Source organism: Castor canadensis, chromosome 13 (genome assembly GCF_047511655.1).
Source record: "Castor canadensis chromosome 13, mCasCan1.hap1v2, whole genome shotgun sequence".
Lineage (NCBI taxonomy): Eukaryota > Metazoa > Chordata > Mammalia > Rodentia > Castoridae > Castor > Castor canadensis.
The window spans coordinates 90201093-90222066 of NC_133398.1; the positions used below are offsets into that span (position 1 = coordinate 90201093).

Consider the following 20974-nt stretch of genomic DNA (forward strand, 5'->3'; position numbering starts at 1 on the left):
TGGTTTCTTCTATACAGGCTTGTTAGGCTGTATTTGGTGGGCTCTGAATGTGTGTGAATTTGAGGAGCCTAACTTCTTTGTAGGACTCACATGGGTGGGGTCCCTCTGGTAACTCAGACAGTTGTGCTGTAGACAGCAGAGTATATTATATTATTCTTTGTGATTCTTCCTCTAGACATTTCAGCACTGTGTGATTTGAAAGTATGGGAATGAACTATGCTAGTGTCTTTCATGTGTGGAGTAACTGCATCAGTTGTGTTATTTATTTTTCAATGTTGCTGCCACATGGGTAAATATCTAGTAGCGGGTATTCAGCCACCCTCCCCCCCATCTGTGCCTACTTGGGGCCAGGACATCAGCTAGGGGCTTTTTTCTCCTTTAACATGTTGAGGTATCTGCCTAAATTTGAGCAGGACTAGATTGCAGATGGAGTAAGTTACAATTTCTTTCAACTGGGATAGGGGTGTATCTCAATGTTACAGCACCCACCCCATGTATTCAAAGAGCTCGGCTGTTTTGGGAGGAGAGCACAAGTAGTAACATCAACAACTGAAAAGCAAAGCATATCTAGACATACAAAACAGTTTAGTGGCAGACATAATAGAATACACTAAAAGTATAAACATTGACTAAAGCAGAATATAAAAACAGAAATAAGAAAGAGAAAGAAGACAGAAAAGATTTTAGTTAAATAATTAACAGTTAGATATAATTAGATACAGGAATGAGAAAATACAGTGACAAAAATCTAAAACAAAACAATTTAAGAGAAAATGTCAAAAAATCCTCCTGGCTAAGGGAAATAGGGATGTTTTTTGTTTCTTTCCCAGTGTGCTGTGTTCCTTCTAACTTCCAGTCAAATACTTCAAACCAGAGAGAGCAACATAGAGCTGGAGCCCTACCTTGCCTGGCCCACTATGGTGAGCTAAGACAATAACAGCTGCAGGTACTGAGCTCTGTGTGTGGACCTGTGACTGTAGGAGTCACCCATTAGCTGTTCTGGCTGGCTGAACTTGTGGATGGCTCAAGCTTCCTTGAACCAGAGGAGCTGTCAATGTACCTGTGGGCATGGGAGATGCCCAAACAGAGGCAGCTATTTCTAAATGTTTCTGAGGAAGGATACCAAACCAAAGTAATTTGTGCTAGGGAGTAAGGGTAGCCACATGCCCTGAGCAATCCTCTATCCCTTGCCACACAGTTTTCTGCCCAGCCACTGCATGAATCCACACACAGTTGGTCATTCTGTTCTCAAAGGTTGGAACACAGCTTTTAAATGGAAGTACTTTCTGCTTCTCTCTGTAATTCAGACCATTTCCAGCCATGCAGACTTGTGTCAGTACTATTTCTAGTACAACTTTCATTGGCTTATCCTCATTTCATTTATTTGTCATTATTAGATAGTACACCTTCTGAACTGAGTCTATGACATTCTTATCTCTTTTCCCTCATTTTTCATCTTTTCATTTTTAGTTCTACTTTAAAATTTACAAACTTTTTTTTTTTGTGGTACAGGAGTTTGAATTCAGGGCCTACACCCTGAGCCACTCCATCAGCCCTTTTTGGTGAGGAGTTTTTTTGAGATAGGGTCTCACAAACTATTTGCCTGGGCTGGCTACAAACCATAATCCTCCTAATGTATGCCTCCTGAGTAGCTAGGATTATAGGTGTAAGCCACTGGCAACTGGCTACATAACTTTTTTTTAATATTTATTTTGTGGTACTGGGGTTTGACTTGCACTTACTAGGCAGGCACTCTAACTACTCCAGTCACATGCCCAGCCCAAATTTATGCAACTTTTTTTCTAAATTTTTAATTTGTCATTTCTGCTCTTGTATTTTTAATATCAAAGAATTATTCTTTTCCCCCCTCTGTACAGCATCCTATTCTTGCCTTGTATATGTACCTTTTGTATGTAAGGTATTTTTATTTATCTGCTTTTTTTGTTCTTTCTTTCATGCTAGAGGTTTCTGGCCTTGACTAGATATCGAGATTTAAAACCATAGCACAAAAATACTAAAAGTTCTGTGAATACAGGTAATACTCTCAGCTAAGCCCTTTCATCAGAGGAAGTACTGATATCAAAATCAGTACGTTTAGATTTTGCTCTTGTTTTTTCCACATCCTGGGTTTGTCAGATTTCTCTAGGAAGAATCTTCAACTCTTAGGTAGTGTATCTAAGTCTGGCTGTCCTACTTTGGAAGTTGCACATAGGGGCACATTAATAGGTCATAGTAAGTATTTAAATTTTTGCTTCCCTTTACCATGCACTCTTCAACTATGTCCCATATCCCTCACTCCAGAGTCTCTGTTTCTTACTTCAAAGAATAAGCTTTTAGTATTCTGAGGTTCAAGAATGTGACCAGCAAAGCAAGGGGAGGAACTTTTAACCAGTTCTCAAGTTTTCAACTTCACATCCCCATTTCCAACTGTACCTGGATGCCCTGAAAGGAAACTCAATGAATACTGTCTTTCTCTATTATTAGGTCTAAGGATTCAGTTATTTGGAAGATAGCTAAGTCAATGTCTTTCTCTTTTCCAACTTCTAAAATTCTGTTGCTATTGTCTCCTTACCCTGGCCTTTTTGTCTTACATCAATTTTGTCTTTTTATTAAAACCACTGTTTCTCTGAAGTTTCAGGATGTAAGCACATGTTTAATTTACTGATTTTATTCTTTTTTAACTCTTTCTTAAGGCCTGCGCCACTGCTAATAGCCACTGGAGAGCAAATTATTCAGTTAAACACTTTTTTATTTTTTTAAAAAAAGAACAAACTCTCAGATAGGTACTGTGGTCACACCTGTAATCCTAGCTACTTGGGAGGCTGAGATTGGGAGGATCATGGTTTGAGACCAGTTCAGGTAAAAAAAAGTTCATAAGACCTCAGCTCAAACCAACAGCAGGACATGGGATACATCTATCAACAAAACTATGTGAGAGGCTAAGATTGGGAGGATCATGGTTCTAGGCCAGCCCAGGAAAAAAGTTTGTGAGACCCCACCTCAATGGAAAAAAGCTGAGCATGGTGGTTCACACCTGGTATCCCAGTAATGGTGGGAAGCCTGAAATAAGAGGGTGGCAGTTTGGAGTGACCTGGGCAAAAAAGCAAGATACTTTCTCCAAAATAATCAGAGCAAAAATGGCTGGATGCACGGCTCAAGCAGTACTGAGCCTGCCTAGTAAGCACAAAGCCCTGAGTTCAAATTTCAGTTCTGCCAAAAAACAGACATATTTTCAAAAGAAAATGTGTCCAGTTTGAAAATATACTCCAAAAGCATCTCACAATCTAAGGGCAACATAAATTTGAATATAATTTTTATTTCCATTAGCCAAGAGGTTTATAATTGAGTAAATTAGCCCTAACCCACAAATAACTATGACAGAACATGCGAGAGAAATATATTTTGACAAATGGAACCTCAGGAGTCTTTGGGGGTTATTTTGTTGGATTCTGAGATAGGGTCTCACTACTTAGCTCAGGCTGGCCTTCAGGAAGTCAAGATCCTTCTGCCTCAATGGAGGGTTACAGGCATATGCTCCCATGCGGAGCTTGGATCTGGACAGTTTAACTGGAGATGATTTAAATGCTATTTGTAAAGGATACACTAGAGCTTCAGACACATAAAAACAAAGTATATAAAAAACAAAGTATATATAAATATAAATATTTAAATATATTTATATATTTATATATATATTATATATATATAAATATATAAATATATTTATATATTTTGTTTTATATATATATATTTATATATTTATATATAAATATATATATAAAAAACAAAGTATAAAAAACAATGTAAACAGAAACAAAGAACAGTATCTGCCTCCCCAAATCCTTTCTTCTTTGTTCTTTCAGCGAAGATATGACCCAAATTTCTGTATCCACCAATCCCTAACTAATTACATTCATCTTTTCAGTTCTGATATGCACCAAATATGAAAATGACTCCAAAAACTGTTTTTCCATCCATTTTCAAGAGCAAATTATTTTCTAGAGGACTTCTCCATGTTATATCAAAAAAAAAAAAATCCTGCATTATCTCTGAGCTGCCCCCCAATTCACCTCCCAAACAACTTATGTATCTACATTAAGACATTAACATTCATTAAAAAGGCCCACCAGCCAAGTAATTCTTCAATAAACTTTAATTCTTCCTCAATACCACTGCTTTTAAGTCCTACTTAATACATACCTTTTTCAGTGAGACGCTATTAACAAATGCTCACGGATTTTATGTTTTATTTACATAGCCATTCTGTCACTAGCTAGAGTTGCAATACTAGTGAGAAGATACAAGGAGCACCTGAGATCAAAATTAATCTATACCATTGTTAACTCATCACTCTCCCCAGAATATACATTAGGCAGTATTAACTTTTGTGTTATGGATCGTTTATGCTTTTAAGGAGAAGGGATAATTACACAATTAAATCAGCTAAAAATATATAGAAAAACAAGGACAGGGTTAGGAATCCCTAAGTTTTAAATATCCCTTGTTTAGCCATAAGATTACATTTCACAGAAAGTTTATTCAAGGTAATTTTACATAAACAATTTTCCTGAAGTTTACTAGTCGGCAAACTATAAGAGAAATAGTGAAGAATGTACATACAGGCTGAAATAGAGAGAAGTCATAAGCTATAGCCACTAATGATCCCATGGCAATTATTATTCTCAGTCTGACTGACTGTAGATACAAAGCAGAACAGCTCACAGTACTGGGACGTGGCAAAATTTATCAAATTCAAATTTCATTCTCAGTACCTTCATTCTGGAAAATTCCTGCTTTGCATCGTTTAATATCTTTTTACATAAACAAATTATTTTCCTGTATTATATATACAGCAATACTAGTTTTTATAAAAGTATTCTTACATTAGATTACAAAGTATTTAATAGGTGTGATTTTATATCTTTCTGTAAATATATACTGTAAGTTGCTACTTATGACACTTTTTCCTTTCTTTCCTTCATTATTATTATTATTTTTTAATGCCCCATGGTTATAAAATGCCAGCTTGTCACTCATATCACAAACTTTACTCTCTTCTGGGAAAAAAATGTTGATGAATTAATACAAATTCTATATAATTACTAGAAACATGATCAAATCATGAGAATACTGATTTCTTAACCCTTATTTCCTCTGAACTGCTCTATTGCCTAGCATTTAAGTAAGGAAAAATTCATGGAAGGACGATAGGACGATATCACAACTTCTGCCTCTAAAAGGAGAAGAGTGGTAGCAATCAGCAAAAACTTGCCTTCCTGGCCACAAGACCAATAACTGAGAAACATTGAAGAATATAAATACTATCTCATTTTAATGAGTTTTAAGGATAATCAAAGTTGCCACACACTATCTAAAACATTAAGCCAACTGCAAATTTTATGACAAAGGTACATTATTCCTTTTATTTTAAGGTATATTTCATAAATAAACTCTGGTGCCAATAACATGCCAAGCACTGTAGATATACAGAAATAAGAAAATCCCTTCCTAAAAATACTCAAAATCTTATGGAAAGACAAACAAGTAAATAACTATAGTGCAATGTTATGATAAAGGAATATATGAGTGCAATGAGGCAAAGAGAGAACACCTAAGCCTGCCTACTGGAGTCAAGGTGGACTATAATGGAGGTAATGATTTCTCAAATGAGAGGAATTGATTAAAAAGAAGTTATTGCTGACATCACAGCATGAATACAAAACAGGGTATATATGCAGAGTCCAAATAGTAAGGTACAGGAAATGACCAAATTCTTTAACACTGTTTTCAGTCTAGAATAAACTTACTAAGAGGTTCCAAATAAACTTTCAAAGAGGTTACAAAAACACTCCTAAGTTTAGGCTAACCGACTTATGTGAAATTTCAGAACAAACCAAACCATTTATTTTAGACGGGAAAGAAGAAGAAGAAAAAAGACTAATAACAAAAAGGGTAATTACCTCCTTTTGTAGTGTCATTCTGGGCCTGGATGCCATGATGCAATGAATTATGAATGGCAGACAGAAGATCTGCTGCTTGAACCATCAATTTTTGAGCTTCTGCAACAGCACTGGTCTAGCAAACAAATCACCAAAAACATTCTTACATATTCTTTCACTGAAAGATATACATTAAATAGGAAAATCCTATAAACAATAATGAAATTGAATGCATGCTGCAATGATACTGGTTTTCACAAAGTATTACTTAATGGAGGATGCCCCAAATTATATTTTTCCCTCAAATCTATGTCTTGCAGAATTCATTAAAAAAAGAAAAAAGGAACCTAGCTACTCAGGAAGAGGAGACATGAGGACCCAGTTTGAGGCCAGCCCAGGCAAAGTTAGCAGGAGGCCCATCTGAAAAAGAAACTAGAAACAAAAGGCTTAGGCATGGCTCAACTAGCAAAGGCCTTGCCTATCAAGCTGTAGGCCCTGAGTTCAATCTCCAGTATGACCAAAACAAAACAAAACAAACAAACAAACAAAAATCCCAGAAAGAAAGAACATTTATGGTTTATTGTACTAACTTACTGTTTAAAATAAAAACCAAAGATGCACTCAACTGAGAAATGGGAAAAAACCCCAACAATTCTACTAAGTCATTCACTAAGATGGGGGCAAGAAATAAAAGTTAGTTTGGTAACAGCTGGCTCTACGTACTACTTATGAACTACTCACAAATTACTGACTTGTGTTAATGTAGAAATAAACAAAAACACTCACCAGTTAACAATTTAACTGAAAGGAAGAAAAGACCTACATAAAATTCTCATTTTTACTTTTTCCTGTTCAATCCACAAAAATGTAATAACATACAAGAGATTTGTTTTAACAACAGACATTGACATGTTATGGAATAGAATGTAAAATTCACATGCCTTCTCAAGAAAATCATTGGGGTTACTCTGGTGCTAATATACCAAATGCTGAGTACTGTACATTGAGATCAGGACATTTAAATAGAAAAGTCTCAGAAATGTCTCAATAAGGCATTCCAACCAAAAAATCACTACAACAGACAGACAAATCATGCTCTTACCTCTTTCTTAGTAAAGGCTATAAGCACTGTCAGTAACACACGAGTAAATTTCACTCTGCTGAATACTGCTAAACATTGCTGATGCTAAAAACAAGAAAGGACTAGAAGTTAAAACATGCAAAGTTTTCAAAGGAATCTCATTTTAAAATATATATTTTTAAATTCCTAAATTACAATGTTAATGACTTACTACAATACACACACCTTCATGGATAGATTTTTAAATGCCTGAAAAATGAGCTGTAGACAACATAGAAAAAGAAAGCCTATTCTTCTGAAACAGAAAAGTAATGTTTCTATGGCAACAAGACTGATTTTTTCCTCCAAGTCAAAAGTTGCATGATTACCTCAAAAATGAATTAGCATTTTAAAGTGTTGGTTAAAAAGTGCTATAAGCAGAATCAGAAAATTGGGGATCTCCATAAAGGTTTAGCAACTTTTGATAAGGAAGTTCATGAGATTTGCTATGCCTCAAGCTGTCATCTGTAAAGAAACATTTTTTTCTTCCTACCTCACAGGAATACTGAAGAGTTTTGAAATCATATATTTGAAAGAGTTGTATTATCATTCTATGAAAATAAATACAAGGGAAATAAAATCCCTTGCAATTTCCAATTTTTAAAGAAATACCTTAAAAAGGGCTTCCATACATTACAACGCAGTTCATAAAACTACAACATTAACAGGTAGACTTCTCTGATATTATCTACCAGAAAATAAGTTCAATTACTTCTAGTTCAACTTCTGGATCTCTTTCTTCTCCTTGTCGACTTCGAGTACTCTAAAATTTTAAAAAAAGTAAATTAAAACAAGTACAATCCTGGAGAAGTACTAGGTTATAAGTATACAGGGTAAAGAAAGCACTAATTTATTGAGTATACAAAGAATCTATTTTTAGGAAAAAAATGTGGAGGAAAACAAGCTATGTTTGTTATTTTTCTCTTAAAATGGTTATATTCACAAAGTTGATTGTGATATAAATTATAAACATTAGGAAAAACATCAGGTACTCAAACAGCAAGAGCAAAACAATAAAATAACACAAGCAAAAGCACACTGGCACACAGTTACTTTCATTTAAAGGGATCTATTAATTGAAATTCCTGATATTCTCAAAATTAACATTATCACAAAAATTAGTAACACTTTATAAAAGCACATCATAAAAAAAAAGTGGTATAGTCAATATTGACATTTTACACTAAGATACAAAACATTTTGTTAGTTATAGCTGAATACTTTATTTGACAAAATTCCACAGGAATATCTGATAGCTGACATGGGTCTTAGCAGTGGAGCTGCCACACATTAAGTAAATGCCCTTACCCTAAGCAAAACAGGGATAGCTTCACTTAACGTTTTTCCTCTCCTAAAGCTGTATATATATATATATATATATATATATATATATATATATATATATATATTTAATCTAAAAACTGGGCACTGTGTGTGTTTAATTGCCCAAATGGCTGAATAATTGTAAAAAAAAATTAAAAAGAGTAATATAGATTTTCTTGAACTATACTGTTATACAGGGTAAAATTTCAAAATATAATGTTTTCCCCCTTAATCCCTATGAGAAATACATCATGAGGGTCACATGGCTACAGTATGTCCTTAGAATGGAATTCAGCAGATCTGCAGTGTCACCATGCACTGAGCTCACCTGCTATCTTCCAGATACTGTACTAGCTGCTAAAGACAAAGGTGAAGAAGACGGTTCGTACCTTTAAGAGACTTAGAACTCTAGAGAGGGAAAAACACTGTTCTTAAAATATGCTAAAAGTCTAAAATGCTGATAAAAAAGTTCAAAAATTCAGAGGGCACAATTTTCAATATTTAAAAATGACATTAATTATCAGAAACTCCTCTAACAGTCCTCAAATTTATTACAAAAAAAGGTAGTTCATATAAAGGAGACAGATGGCTCTACTTATTACTGGCAAATTGTAATAAATGTTAGCTTGAAATGTAGAAGAATGTCAAACCCTTAAACCAAAGAAAAGAGAAACATATATACCTTTACTCTTCTTTGCATGTCATCCTCTACATCTTTTAGCATGCCTAGAAAGAGAAACAATAAGTCTACAAAAGAAACAAATCAAAACATAAATCTGTGAATCATCTTTACAAATGGTCTCACCTGTAACTCGAAGATCTGTCACACTGTTAGCCATTTTAAATCCGTAAGTCATTGACTGAAAATCTTCCTATACAGAAAAGGAATTATTAGAGGTCCTTGATTAGTAGCAAAACCTTTGTATTTCTTACACAAAATCGCTTTTAAGAAAGTGGGAATGAATGCCATTTAGCCTGTCTAAATATTACTAAACACATACACCCAAGCTTTTCTTATAGGACTGCACTTAAAACACCATATCCTAATGCTGACTCTGTCTCCTAAGTTTCAACTGCTTGTCTGTAGGCAATTTAAGTGTATTTACATTTAATATGTTCATTTTAGAAATAGGCTAATGCCTATGAGAAATACAACAAAGTTGTTAATTCTCACAAAGTTATCCCACATTCACTGGTGAACAGTACATAAATAATTACTATTTGATGACAGAGCTGTAATATTTAGATATTACTGAGATTTAGATTTTCAAGAATTATTAAGTACCTGTTAAAACCCTGTTAATAAGTCTTCTCAAATGCAATTACTCAAAGTGATAGCAAAATCATGTTTTATAGCCCAGGGTAAAGAAAAAAAATTATTTATACCTGGATCCCCAGCTCCCAAGTGATTTCTTAAAAAATTTTAACATTGAGTCACAAATTAAATTATTTGCTGGACTCACTTTGAAAAAAATAAATTTAGTATCTTTTGGCTGATTTAACAAGACCTACTAAAGAAGTATTTCTGCAATATTATAATTCCTACAAAAATGTAGATAGAAAACTAATATAATGGAGTAACAGGTAATTATAGAAACAGTCAGAACTATAGCAGTTTCTGGACTCTAACAAAAACAATGAGCATCTAATTCATGTCAGGTACTACATCTCATAAATACTGAGAAAGATAAGGGAAACAAAAAGCTCATCATGTTCTTGGTATCAATGAACTCAAGAGGTGTCATATGACTCACATGGGGTATTCTAAAATTCTCAAGTTATGTTACAGAGCTATAAACTTGTCATCTAGGTGAATTTAATACCCTATCTACACTTGGATCTCAGAAAATATACTCAAATTTTATATATGAGAAAGGAACCAAGGCCCTGACCTATACTATATTCCAGCCTGTGTCTAACATCAATTCCTCATCCAGAGAATTCTCGTGTATCCTCCCTATAGCACTTTATGCCCTTAGCCTGCTTTCTTTTTCTTCATGGAACCTATTGCCAGTCTAAGAGAAACTCTTTCTGCAAGAGTATCACAGGTCTTGTGATGCAAATAAGCCTCAACAACAAGAATTTGGTCTGTTACTGGAGAACAGAGGAAAGGAGTCAAGTGAACAAACTGCAGCCAGTAAAACATCACTCTGGGAGATCGGTGAAAGTAAGGATAAAAATCACAGGAGTCCAGGCAGTCCAGATGTTGACTCTACTTGACAATCCAGGTAGAAGTCGAAGGTGATGTGCACTAGGAATGTAATGGATGTGCGGGATGTAATATATTTAAAAGGTAGAGTAGAATACAGGTATGAGATCAAACATCACTTTTAGGTTTTCAGTCTGAGCAACTGACTAAAGATGGTACTATTTGCTGAGATGGAGCAGACTGTGGGAGAAGCACAGGGACAAAAGAACAATTCTGCTTATGCTTTGATCATCCAACTGAAGATTTCAGGAAGTACTTGCAGAGTCCAGAGGTCAAGAAAGGAATCAGGACTAGAAGATGTCTATCTGGACTTCACTAACATACACTGATATTAAAAGCCACAGAACTAAAGGAAACCAACTTAGAAAGGGTATACAAGGAGAGGGAAACCCTCAGGAATTAGACTAACCAATAGGGTGATGCTGAAGAGAAAAAAAGTATTTCAAAGAGGACAAACTGGACCTATGCTGCTCACAGGTTAGAGGAGGAGTGGGAACACTGGATCTAATGAGATGGATAAAAACCAGTTTCACTGTAGAGGAGGTAAAGAATGACCACTTGGAGTGAATAAGGAGAGACTGAAAAGGAGATTCAGGATGGCGGCTAGAGGAAAGAAGCAGACAGCATGCTTCCTAAAGTGAAATCTTGGAGAGATGCTGGAGACACACCTTGCAGGCAAGGCCACCGAGAAGAGGCAAAACTTTGACCCCTCCACATGTCCACCCTGCACAGAGCATCTCCACTTCACATTGAACAGAGAAACCAGGAGGGCCCCCGGGCCACCGCCAGACACCAGCACCCAGATGGCTAGGGAAGAGCGGACCACAAGGTGAGCTAAGTGGTACGCAGTACTCCCACAGACAACCCTGGGCAAGATCAGCATAGCCCCCTGGACAGACTGACCCCAACCCAGGGAAATAAAAGAGAAACTAAGTAATAAGCAATAAGAACAATAAAGACATGTGACAAAGAGGGTGGGGCTCTCTGAGAGGGAAGGGGGGGAGAGGGGAATCCCCCAAAGAACTATAAATAAACAAGCCGGGTCTGGCCGGAGAGGGTGGGAGCGGAGGCACGTGCCCAGCAACCAGGAGCGGGAAAACTTGTGAGAGTGGCGGAGTGAGGAAAACTCCACAGGAGAGGGGGGAAGACCCACTTCCCACGTGAGCTGTAAACAAACACGCAGGCCTGAAAAAGTGGGTGCAGTGTCACCTCGCCCAGTGTGCTTGGAAAGGGGAAAGCTTGTAGCAGCTGCTCTCGCCCAGGAGAACCCTGAGTAAAAAAATCCTGCAGGGCCAGGTGAGTGCTGAGCTCACCCCTGAGATCTGCATAAATAACGCTGGCAGCAATAACAGGCTGACAGCAGCAGGAAGGCAAGCCACAGCTTTAGATAGCCATTCACAGACCTGTCTCCAGATTCTTTTTTTTTCTCTCTCCCTATCTTTGATGAGAAAACAACCAAACTACACGTACATGCTGAAAAATTTACTGAAACTATTGCATTTGAACTTGGGATACTTTGTGGGTTTTTGTTTTGTTTTGTGCAGATTTGTTCTATTTTATTTTTCTCCTTTGATGAGACAACTACAGAACAACATCTGAGGCACCATCTCCAGTATTGGAGGTGAGGGACGAACACCAAAATTATTAAGACTGAAACTTCACTGCATTTGAACTTGGAGGGTTTTTTAATTTTTATTTTATTCCTTTTTTATTTCTTATGTTTTATTTTATTTCATTATTTTTTGTTTATATATTTTTTATTTACTTATTTTTTATTTTTATTATCTTTATTCTTTGTAATTTTTATTTTGAATCCTCTCTGTCTCTCTAATGCCTTTTCAGCTTACAATTGATTAGTACACTGTCTCTGTGTTTGTATCTTTGAAACTTTGTTTTTTTTTCTAGTTGTTTATTTGTTTTTCCCTTTTCCTTTATCTTCTTTCCTTTCCATCCCCTCTCACCGTTCCATTCTAAATATCACTAGTGCTACTATTACAAGCCAGAAAATACTTAATTGCACACAGTACAGGGACAATAACAACACCAAGGGGAATGACGGGAAGACAGAAAAAACAGGGAAACCAGTTTTCCACAACAAAAAATTAGTACAGGAACCAGAGGGAAATGAAGAAAACAAATACTCAGATCCAGACTCAACAAAATGAAGATAAACTATGCCAAAGAACCCAATGAAGCCCACAAGAATAATCTAAAAGAAGAAATACTACAGGTACTCAATGAGAATTTTATAGAGATGACACTGGATAGGGTCAACCAAAATGTACAGGAGACACTCAAGAAATTCCAAGACAACAAAATCAGAGAATTTGAAAAAGCAAAAAAAGAAATAAAGGAAACCATAGAAGCACTGTATAAACACCAAAGTGAAACAGAGAACACCATTAATAAAGAGATAAAGGACAAAAATAGACAACATTAAAGAGGAAACAACCCAGGATATGGAAAACTTCAGAAAAAAGAACGAAACAGAATTGCAAAACAAAACGGAGTGCCAATCCAGCAGAACAGAACAAACAGAATAGAACAAAATAGAAGACAGAATCTCAGAATTCCAAGATGAAATGGTAATTAAAGGAAAAACCGAAGAACTATTAATTAAACAACTCAAGACCTGTGCAAAGAAAATGCAAAAACTCACTGACTCCATGAAAAGATCAAACTTGAGAATCATGGGCATCAAAGAAGAAGAGCTGTAAGCAAAGGGAATGCATAATATATTCAACAAAATAATAACAGAAAATTTCCCAAATCTAGAGAAAGATATTCCCACACAGATGCAAGAGGCCTCCAGAACACCAAACAGACCAGATTAAAATAGAACTACCCCACGACATATCATCATTAAAACAACAAGTTCTAAAACTAAGGAAAGAATATTGAAGGCTGTTAAGAGAGAAAAAACAAATAACATACCTGGGTACACCCATCAAAATCACAGCAGACTTCTCAACAGAAACGTTAAAGGAAAGAAGAGCCTGGGGTGAGATCTTCAGGGCACTGAATGAAAATAACTTCAACCCCAGGATACTCTACCCAGCAAACCTATCATTCAAAACAGATGGAGCAATAAAAGTCTTCCATGATAAGCAGAAACTAAAACAGTATGTGACCACAAAGCCACCAAGACAAAAGATTCTTCAAGGGATTCTGCACACAGAAAGTGAAACACAACATAACCATGAAAGGACAGGCAGCACCAAACTACAGGAAAAGAAAAAGCAAGAAAGTAGAGAGTAACCTCAACTTAGGTACACACAATCAAACCTTCAAACAACTAAGACAACTAAATGACAGGAATCACCACATACTGATCAGTACTAACATTTAATGTTAACGGACTTAATTCACCCATCAAAAGGCACCATTTGACGAAATGATTAAAAAGGAAGAGTCAATAATTTGTTGCTTACAGGAGACCCATCTCACGGACAGAAATAAGCATACGTTTAGGATGAAAGGCTGGAAGAAGATTTACCAAGCCAATGGCTCCCAAAAACAGGCAGGAGTAGCAATACTTATCTCTGACAAAGTAGACTTCAAACCTACGTTGATCAAACGAAATAAAGAAGGACATTCCATACTAATAAAAGGGGAAATAGACCAAAAGGAAATAACAATTATCAACCTATATGCAGCCAATGTCAACGCACCCAATTTCATCAAACATACCCTTAAAGACCGAAAAGCATATATTAACTCCAACACAGTGGTTGTGGGAAACTTTAACACCCCATTATCATCAACAGATAGGTCATCCAAACAAAAAAATCAATAAAGAAATTCAAGATCTAAAATATACAATAGATAAAATGGACCTACTTGTCTACAGAACATTTCATCCAACTTCTACACAATATACATTCTTCTCAGCAGCCCATGAAACCTTCTCCAAAATAGATCATATCCTAGGGCACAAAGCAAGCCTCAGCAAATATAAGAAAATAGAAATTATACCGTGCATACTATCTAATTACAATGCAGTAAAACTAGAACTCAACAACAAAAGTAAAGACAAAAAACATGCAAACAGCTGGAAACTGAATAACTCATTACTTAATGAACAATGGGTCATCAATGAAATAAAAGTGGAAATTAAAAAGTTCCTGGAAGTCAATGAAAATGAAAACACAACATACAAGAACCTATGGGACACAGCAAAGGCAGTCCTGAGAGGAAAGTTTGTAGCCATGAGTGCATATATTAAACAGACTGAAAGATCCTTATTCAATGACCTAATGATACATCTCAAACTCCTAGAAAAACAAGAACAAGCAAATCCCAAAACAAATAGAAGGAGAGAAATAATAAAAATAAGAGCTGAAATCAACAAAATAGAAACCAAAAAAAAAACCATACAAAGAATGAATGAAACAAAAAGTTGGTCCTTTGAAAAAATAAACAAGATCGACAGAACCCTGGCAAACCTGACTAAAATGAGGAGAGAAAAAACCCAAATTAGCAGAATCAGGAATGCAAAAGTGGAGATAACAACAAACACCATGGAAGTCCAGGAAATCATCAGAGACTACTTCGAGAACCTATATTCAAATAAATTTGAAAATGTTAAAGAAATGGACAGATTTCTAGATACATATGATCATCCAAAACTGAACCAAGAGGATAATCACCTGAATAGACCTATAACACAAAATGAAATTGAAGCAGCAATCAAGAGTCTCCCCAAAAAGAAAAGTCCAGGACCTGAATTCTAAATTCTATCAGACCTTTAAAGAAGAACTGATACCAACCCTCCTTAAACTGTTCCATGAAATAGAAAGGGAAGGAAAACTGCCTAACACATTTTATGAAGCCAGTATTACACTTATCCCAAAACCAGGCAAAGACACCTCCAAAAAGGAGAACTATAGGCCAATCTCCTTAATGAACATTGATGCAAAATCCTCAACAAAATAATGGCAAACCGAATTCAACAACACATCAAAAAGATTATTCACCATGACCAAGTAGGCTTCATCCCAGGAATGCAGGGGTGGTTCAACACACGAAAATCAATAAACGTAATAAACCACATTAACAGAAGCAAAAACAAAAACCACTTGATCATCTCAATAGATGCAGAAAAAGACTGATTAAGATCCAACACCATTTCATGATAAAAGCTCTAAGAAAATTAGGAATAGAAGGAAAGTACCTCAACATTATAAAAGCTACATATGACAAACCTATAGTCAGCATTATACTTAATGGAGAAAAATGGAAACCATTCCCTATAAAATCAGGAACTAGACAAGGATGCCCACTATCTCCACTCCTATTCAACACAGTACTGGAATTCCTAGCCAGAGAAATTAGGCAAGAAGAAGGAATAAAAGGAATACAAATAGGTAAAGAAACTGTCAAAATATCCTTATTTGCAGATAACATGATCCTATACCTTAAAGACTCCAAAAACTCTACTCAGAAGCTCCTAGACATCATCAATAGCTACAGCAAGGTAGCAGGACATAAAATCAACATAGAAAAATCATTAGCATTTCTATACACTAATAATGAACAAACTGAAAAAGAATATATGAAAACAATTCCATTTACAATAGCTTAAAAAAAAATCAAATACCTAGGTGTAAACCTAACAAAAGATTTGAATGACCTCTACAAGGAAAACTATAAACTTCTGAAGAAAGAGATTGAGGTAGACTATAGAAACTGGAGAGATCGCCCATGCTCATGGATTGGTAGAATCAACACAGTAAAAATGTCTATCCTCCCAAAAGTAATCTGCATGTTTAATGCAATTCCCATCAAAACCCAATAACATTCATTAAAGAGACTGAAAAATCTACCATGAAATTTATATGGAAACACAAGAAGCCACGAATAGCCAAGGCAATACTCGAGTAGTCAAAAGAACAATGCTGGAGGTATCACAATATCTGACTTCAAACTATATTACAAAGCAATAACAATAAAAACAGTATGGTACTGGCACAAAAATAGACATGAAGACCAGTGGAACAGAATAGAGGACCCAGATATGAAGCCACACAGCTATAACCAACTTGTCTTTGACAAAGGCGCTAAAAATACACGATGGAGATAAAGCAGCCTCTTGAACAAAAACTATTGGGAAAACTGGTTAGCAGTCTGCAAAAAACTGAAACCTGATCCATGTATATCACCCTATACCAGTATTAACTCAAAATGGATCAAGGATCTTAATATCAGACCACTAACTCTAAAGTTGATACAGGAAAGAGTAGGAAATACTCTGGAGTTATTAAGTATAGGTAAGAACTTTCTCAATGGAACCCCAGCAGCACAGCAACTAAGAGATAGCATAGATAAATGGGACTTCATAAAACTAAAAAGCTTCTGCTCATCAAAAGAAATGGTCTCTAAACTGAAGAGAACACCTACAGAGTGGGAGAAAATATTTGCCAGCTACACATCAAAGGACTGATAACCAGAATATATAGGGAACTTAAAAAACTAAATTCTCCCAAAATTAATGAACCAATAAAGAAATGGGCAAGTGAACTAAACAGAACTTTCTCAAAAGAAGAAATTCAAATGGCCAAAAAGCACATGAAAAAGTGCTCACCATCTCTAGCAATAAAGGAAATGCAAATTAAAACCACGCTAAGATTCTACCTCACCCCTGTTAGAATAGCCATCATTAGCACCACCACCACCAACAGGTGTTGGCGACGATGCGGGAAAAAGGAACCCTCTTACACTGCTGGTGGGAACGTAAACTAGTACAACCACTCTGGAAAAAAATTTGGAGGCTACTTAAAAAGCTAGACATTGATCTACCATTTCATCCAGCAATACCACTCTTGGGGATATACCCAAAAGACTGTGACACAGGTTACTCTAGAGGCACCTGCACACCCATGTCTATTGCAGCACTATTCACAATAGCCAAGTTAGGGAAACAGCCAAGATGCCCCACTACTGACGAATGGATCAAGAAAATGTGGTATCTATACACAATGGAATTTTATGCAGCCATGAGGAAGAAGGAAATGTTATCATTCGCTGGTAAATGGATGGAATTGGAGAACATCCTTTTGAGTGAGGTTAGCCTGGCCCAAAAGACCAAAAATCGTATGTTCTCCCTCATATGCAGATATTAGATCAAGGGCAAACACAACAAGGTGATTGAACTTTGATCAGAAGATAAAAGCGAGAGCACACAAGGGAGATATGAGGATAGGTAAGACACCTAAAAAATTAGCTAGCATTTGTTGCCCTTAATGCAGAGAAACTAAAGCAGATGCTTAAAAGCAACTGAGGCCAACAGGAGAAGGGGACCAGGAACTAGAAAAAAGGCTAGATCAAAAAGAATTAACCTAGAAGGTAACACACACGCACAGGAAATTAATGTGAGTCAACTCCCTGTATAGCTATCCTTATCTCAACTAGTAAAACCCCTTGTTCCTTCCTATTACTGCTTATACTCTCTCTTCAACAAAATTAGAGATAAGGGCAAAATAGTTTCTGCTGGGTATCAAGGGGGTGGGTGGGAGAGGGAGGGGTTGCGGGGGAGAGGGAAGGAGCAGGGTGAGTGGTAAGGGAGGGGTGGGGGCAGGGGGGAGAAATGACCAAGCATTGTATGCACATAACAAAAAAAAAAAAAGGAGAGACTGAAAAAGTAAAATACAGATTTATTGTAAGTGGTTTTGACAAAGTACAATCAAAAAATTAATTTTTAAAAATATGACTTTCAAAAACAAAAATTTAAAATTCGTGCACGCACATTACCTAGTCAGCTCAGTTGATCCCGTATTATCATTAGTTGTGTTAAAATTGTTGTGTGATGTGCTATTTCCCTATTCTTAATTTTGTGAAAACATACCTCACAAAAATTAAATGGTGTCAGAAAAGTTATGATAATCCTCCCAAGCCATAAAGAGCATATAATGTGTTTAATATAAATGATAAAGTGAAAGTTTTGGACTAAGGGTAGCAGAAAAATGGTATTGTGGATACAAGGAGTCACTGGAACAAAAGAACTGTGGTATTTTGTTTTAAAATGAATGATATTTTCATTCACATTGTACTCCATAAATATGTACAGTTAAAATAATAAAATCAATAAATCATTACACACACACCAAATTTTATACCCAACAAAGAATGATCGAGTAGTAAAGGACACACTAGTTTACAAACTGAAGTAGGCAAGAAGGGATGGAATCTAGCACACTAGAGGAGGAGTTGAGCTTGGACTATCTTATAAATACTTTCACTTTAATAAAACAGAAGCCAAAGTATGTGGATGCAAGCAACAAACAGGTTACCACTTGTGATAGTGTGAACATGAGGTACTTCTAGTAACATCTAATTGTAGCTAGTTCAAAATAAGGAAGGAAGCTGAGGGTAAACAGAATTTCCACTGGAAGTCTAAGAAAAGACAGAAAAGTTAAGTTTAGAGACTAAAGAAGCAAACTCACTACAAAAGTGTAGAATAGTCTCCATCTGAGATTCACAGTCTTAAAATTTAAGTGTGAACAGATACACAGAAGTGGGTTTTCTCTACAGGCTTCTGCTGCTTGGGTATAAGCAGGAAGTAGGCAGATAGCTGGGTTTTTCCAGACAAGTGACACAAATAGGGGCAAGGAAGCTAAGGAGATTTGAGTGATTTTAGCAATGGATCATGGAAATAAGGATGTAAAGAAAATAACAAAGTAATAAAGTGGCAGCGTCTATGAACTAGAGGGCTCAGAAATAAACAACAGTGGATATAAAGGAATCAGAGTACATAAGTAATGGAAGGGTAGTGGGATGGAAATAAATATTGGGGAGAGCACTGGTGTGTAGATCAGAGAGAGAAACATTTTGTTCACTTGTTCCCTCATTCCTAAACCATGTGAGACTAGCATGTGCCAGACACCACGGATACAATGATAAAATACAATCGCTACCATTTTGAGAACCTATTATCCAGAAAAAGTAAGACATCTTAACATGTGAAATCTTTTTTTTTTTTTTCTTTTTTGTACTGCTGGAGATGGAACCCAGGGCCTTGTGCTCTAACACTAAGCTAAATCACCAGCCACTGGTTGCTAGCTCAGGCTGGCCTTGAACTCTTGATCCTTCTGCCTCTGACTCCCAAATTCTGAGATTACAGGTATGTACCAGGACACTTAGCGTGCATTCTTTATAGTACTTTGTAACATCCTTACAATATTGCCAAGATATAATAACAGAGTTATTAGGGATACTTAGGGCTCTTTGTAATACTGATAAACATGAAACAGTGCAGCCCAGAAAGGATTTTTAGTGCTGGTAGTGCATACCTGTAATCCTGGCTACTTGGGAGGCTGAGATCAGAACTGCAGTTTGATGCTAGTGTAGGCAAATAGTTCATGAGATCCCACCTTAAAATAACCACAGCAAAATGGACTGGAGGTGTGGCTCAAGCCTGCTTTGTAAGAGAGAAGCTCTGAGTTCAAACCCCAGCTCCCCTCCCCCAAAGTGTAACAGAACACCAGCACTACCAGTAATGGAAATACAATGTGGTGCTACCCAAAATAACCTTGATTGTACTAATAACATAACATTTGAATGAAGGGAATTTTCTCAGTCTAAAATTTAACCAACTGAAATTGGTTGAGAGCCGGGTATGGTACACACCTGCCACCTGCAATTCCAGCACTCAGGAGGCATAGGCTACATAATGAGACCCTATCTCAAAAAAAAAAAAAAAAAAGGTCCTATTGGTTGAGATTCAGTATTCCTTTAAAAATCATTCCATAGATAAAATACTTTGAATAAAGATTCTAAGGGCTTCTGAAGTGATTTGATCTGAGTATGTATTACAGACTAAATATTAGAAAATGGTCCAAGTAACATGCACACCTATACTTCAGTTTAAGACTTCAGGCAATTTAAATGTTCATTAGGAAGTGGTTTGTAATTTATTGCATATATATATCACTACTATGAATAACAACATTATGTGCTTACTATATGCCAGGCATTACATCTTATTTGTACTAATTTTATTATCTTCACAATAATGCTCTGAAGTGGGTACTATCATAAACTATAAGATGTATCTTGTAAGTGAGGAAACTAAGGTATAGAAAGGTTAAATTCCCCAAACCCATAAAATTAGGAGGGGACAGGACCAGAATACCAACCTAGTTGGTCTCACTCCCCAGAGGTTATACTCTCACTTTTACTTGATTACAATGGTAGAAAAACAATAAAGACAAGTCTTACACTCCCTTTACTTAAATTCTCCAAATGCTAGCCTTTTACCACATTTGCTTTGCATTTTTTCCTGAAACCTCTGATACTAAGTTACAGGCTATTATTACTCTTTAGTGTGATTTTCTAAAAACAAAAGCACTCTAAAATCAGGAAATTTATGTTTCTTTAATGTGGAAC

General features: G+C 36.1%; 1 protein-coding gene across 6 annotated transcripts in view; it reads right to left on the bottom strand.

Moving 5' to 3' along the window:
- Positions 1-20974, bottom strand: part of Naa35 (N-alpha-acetyltransferase 35, NatC auxiliary subunit) — a 68924-nt gene that overhangs the window by 23593 nt on the left and 24357 nt on the right. For all 6 annotated transcript variants that reach the window (XM_074052239.1, XM_074052234.1, XM_074052237.1 and 3 more), the window contains 5 exons: positions 9188-9254; positions 9065-9108; positions 7772-7822; positions 7042-7125; positions 5961-6075 (listed from right to left, as the gene is read on the bottom strand). In XM_074052239.1, coding sequence (XP_073908340.1) covers positions 5961-6075; positions 7042-7125; positions 7772-7822; positions 9065-9108; positions 9188-9254 — 361 coding nt within the window. The remainder of the gene's footprint in view (positions 1-5960; positions 6076-7041; positions 7126-7771; positions 7823-9064; positions 9109-9187; positions 9255-20974) is intronic.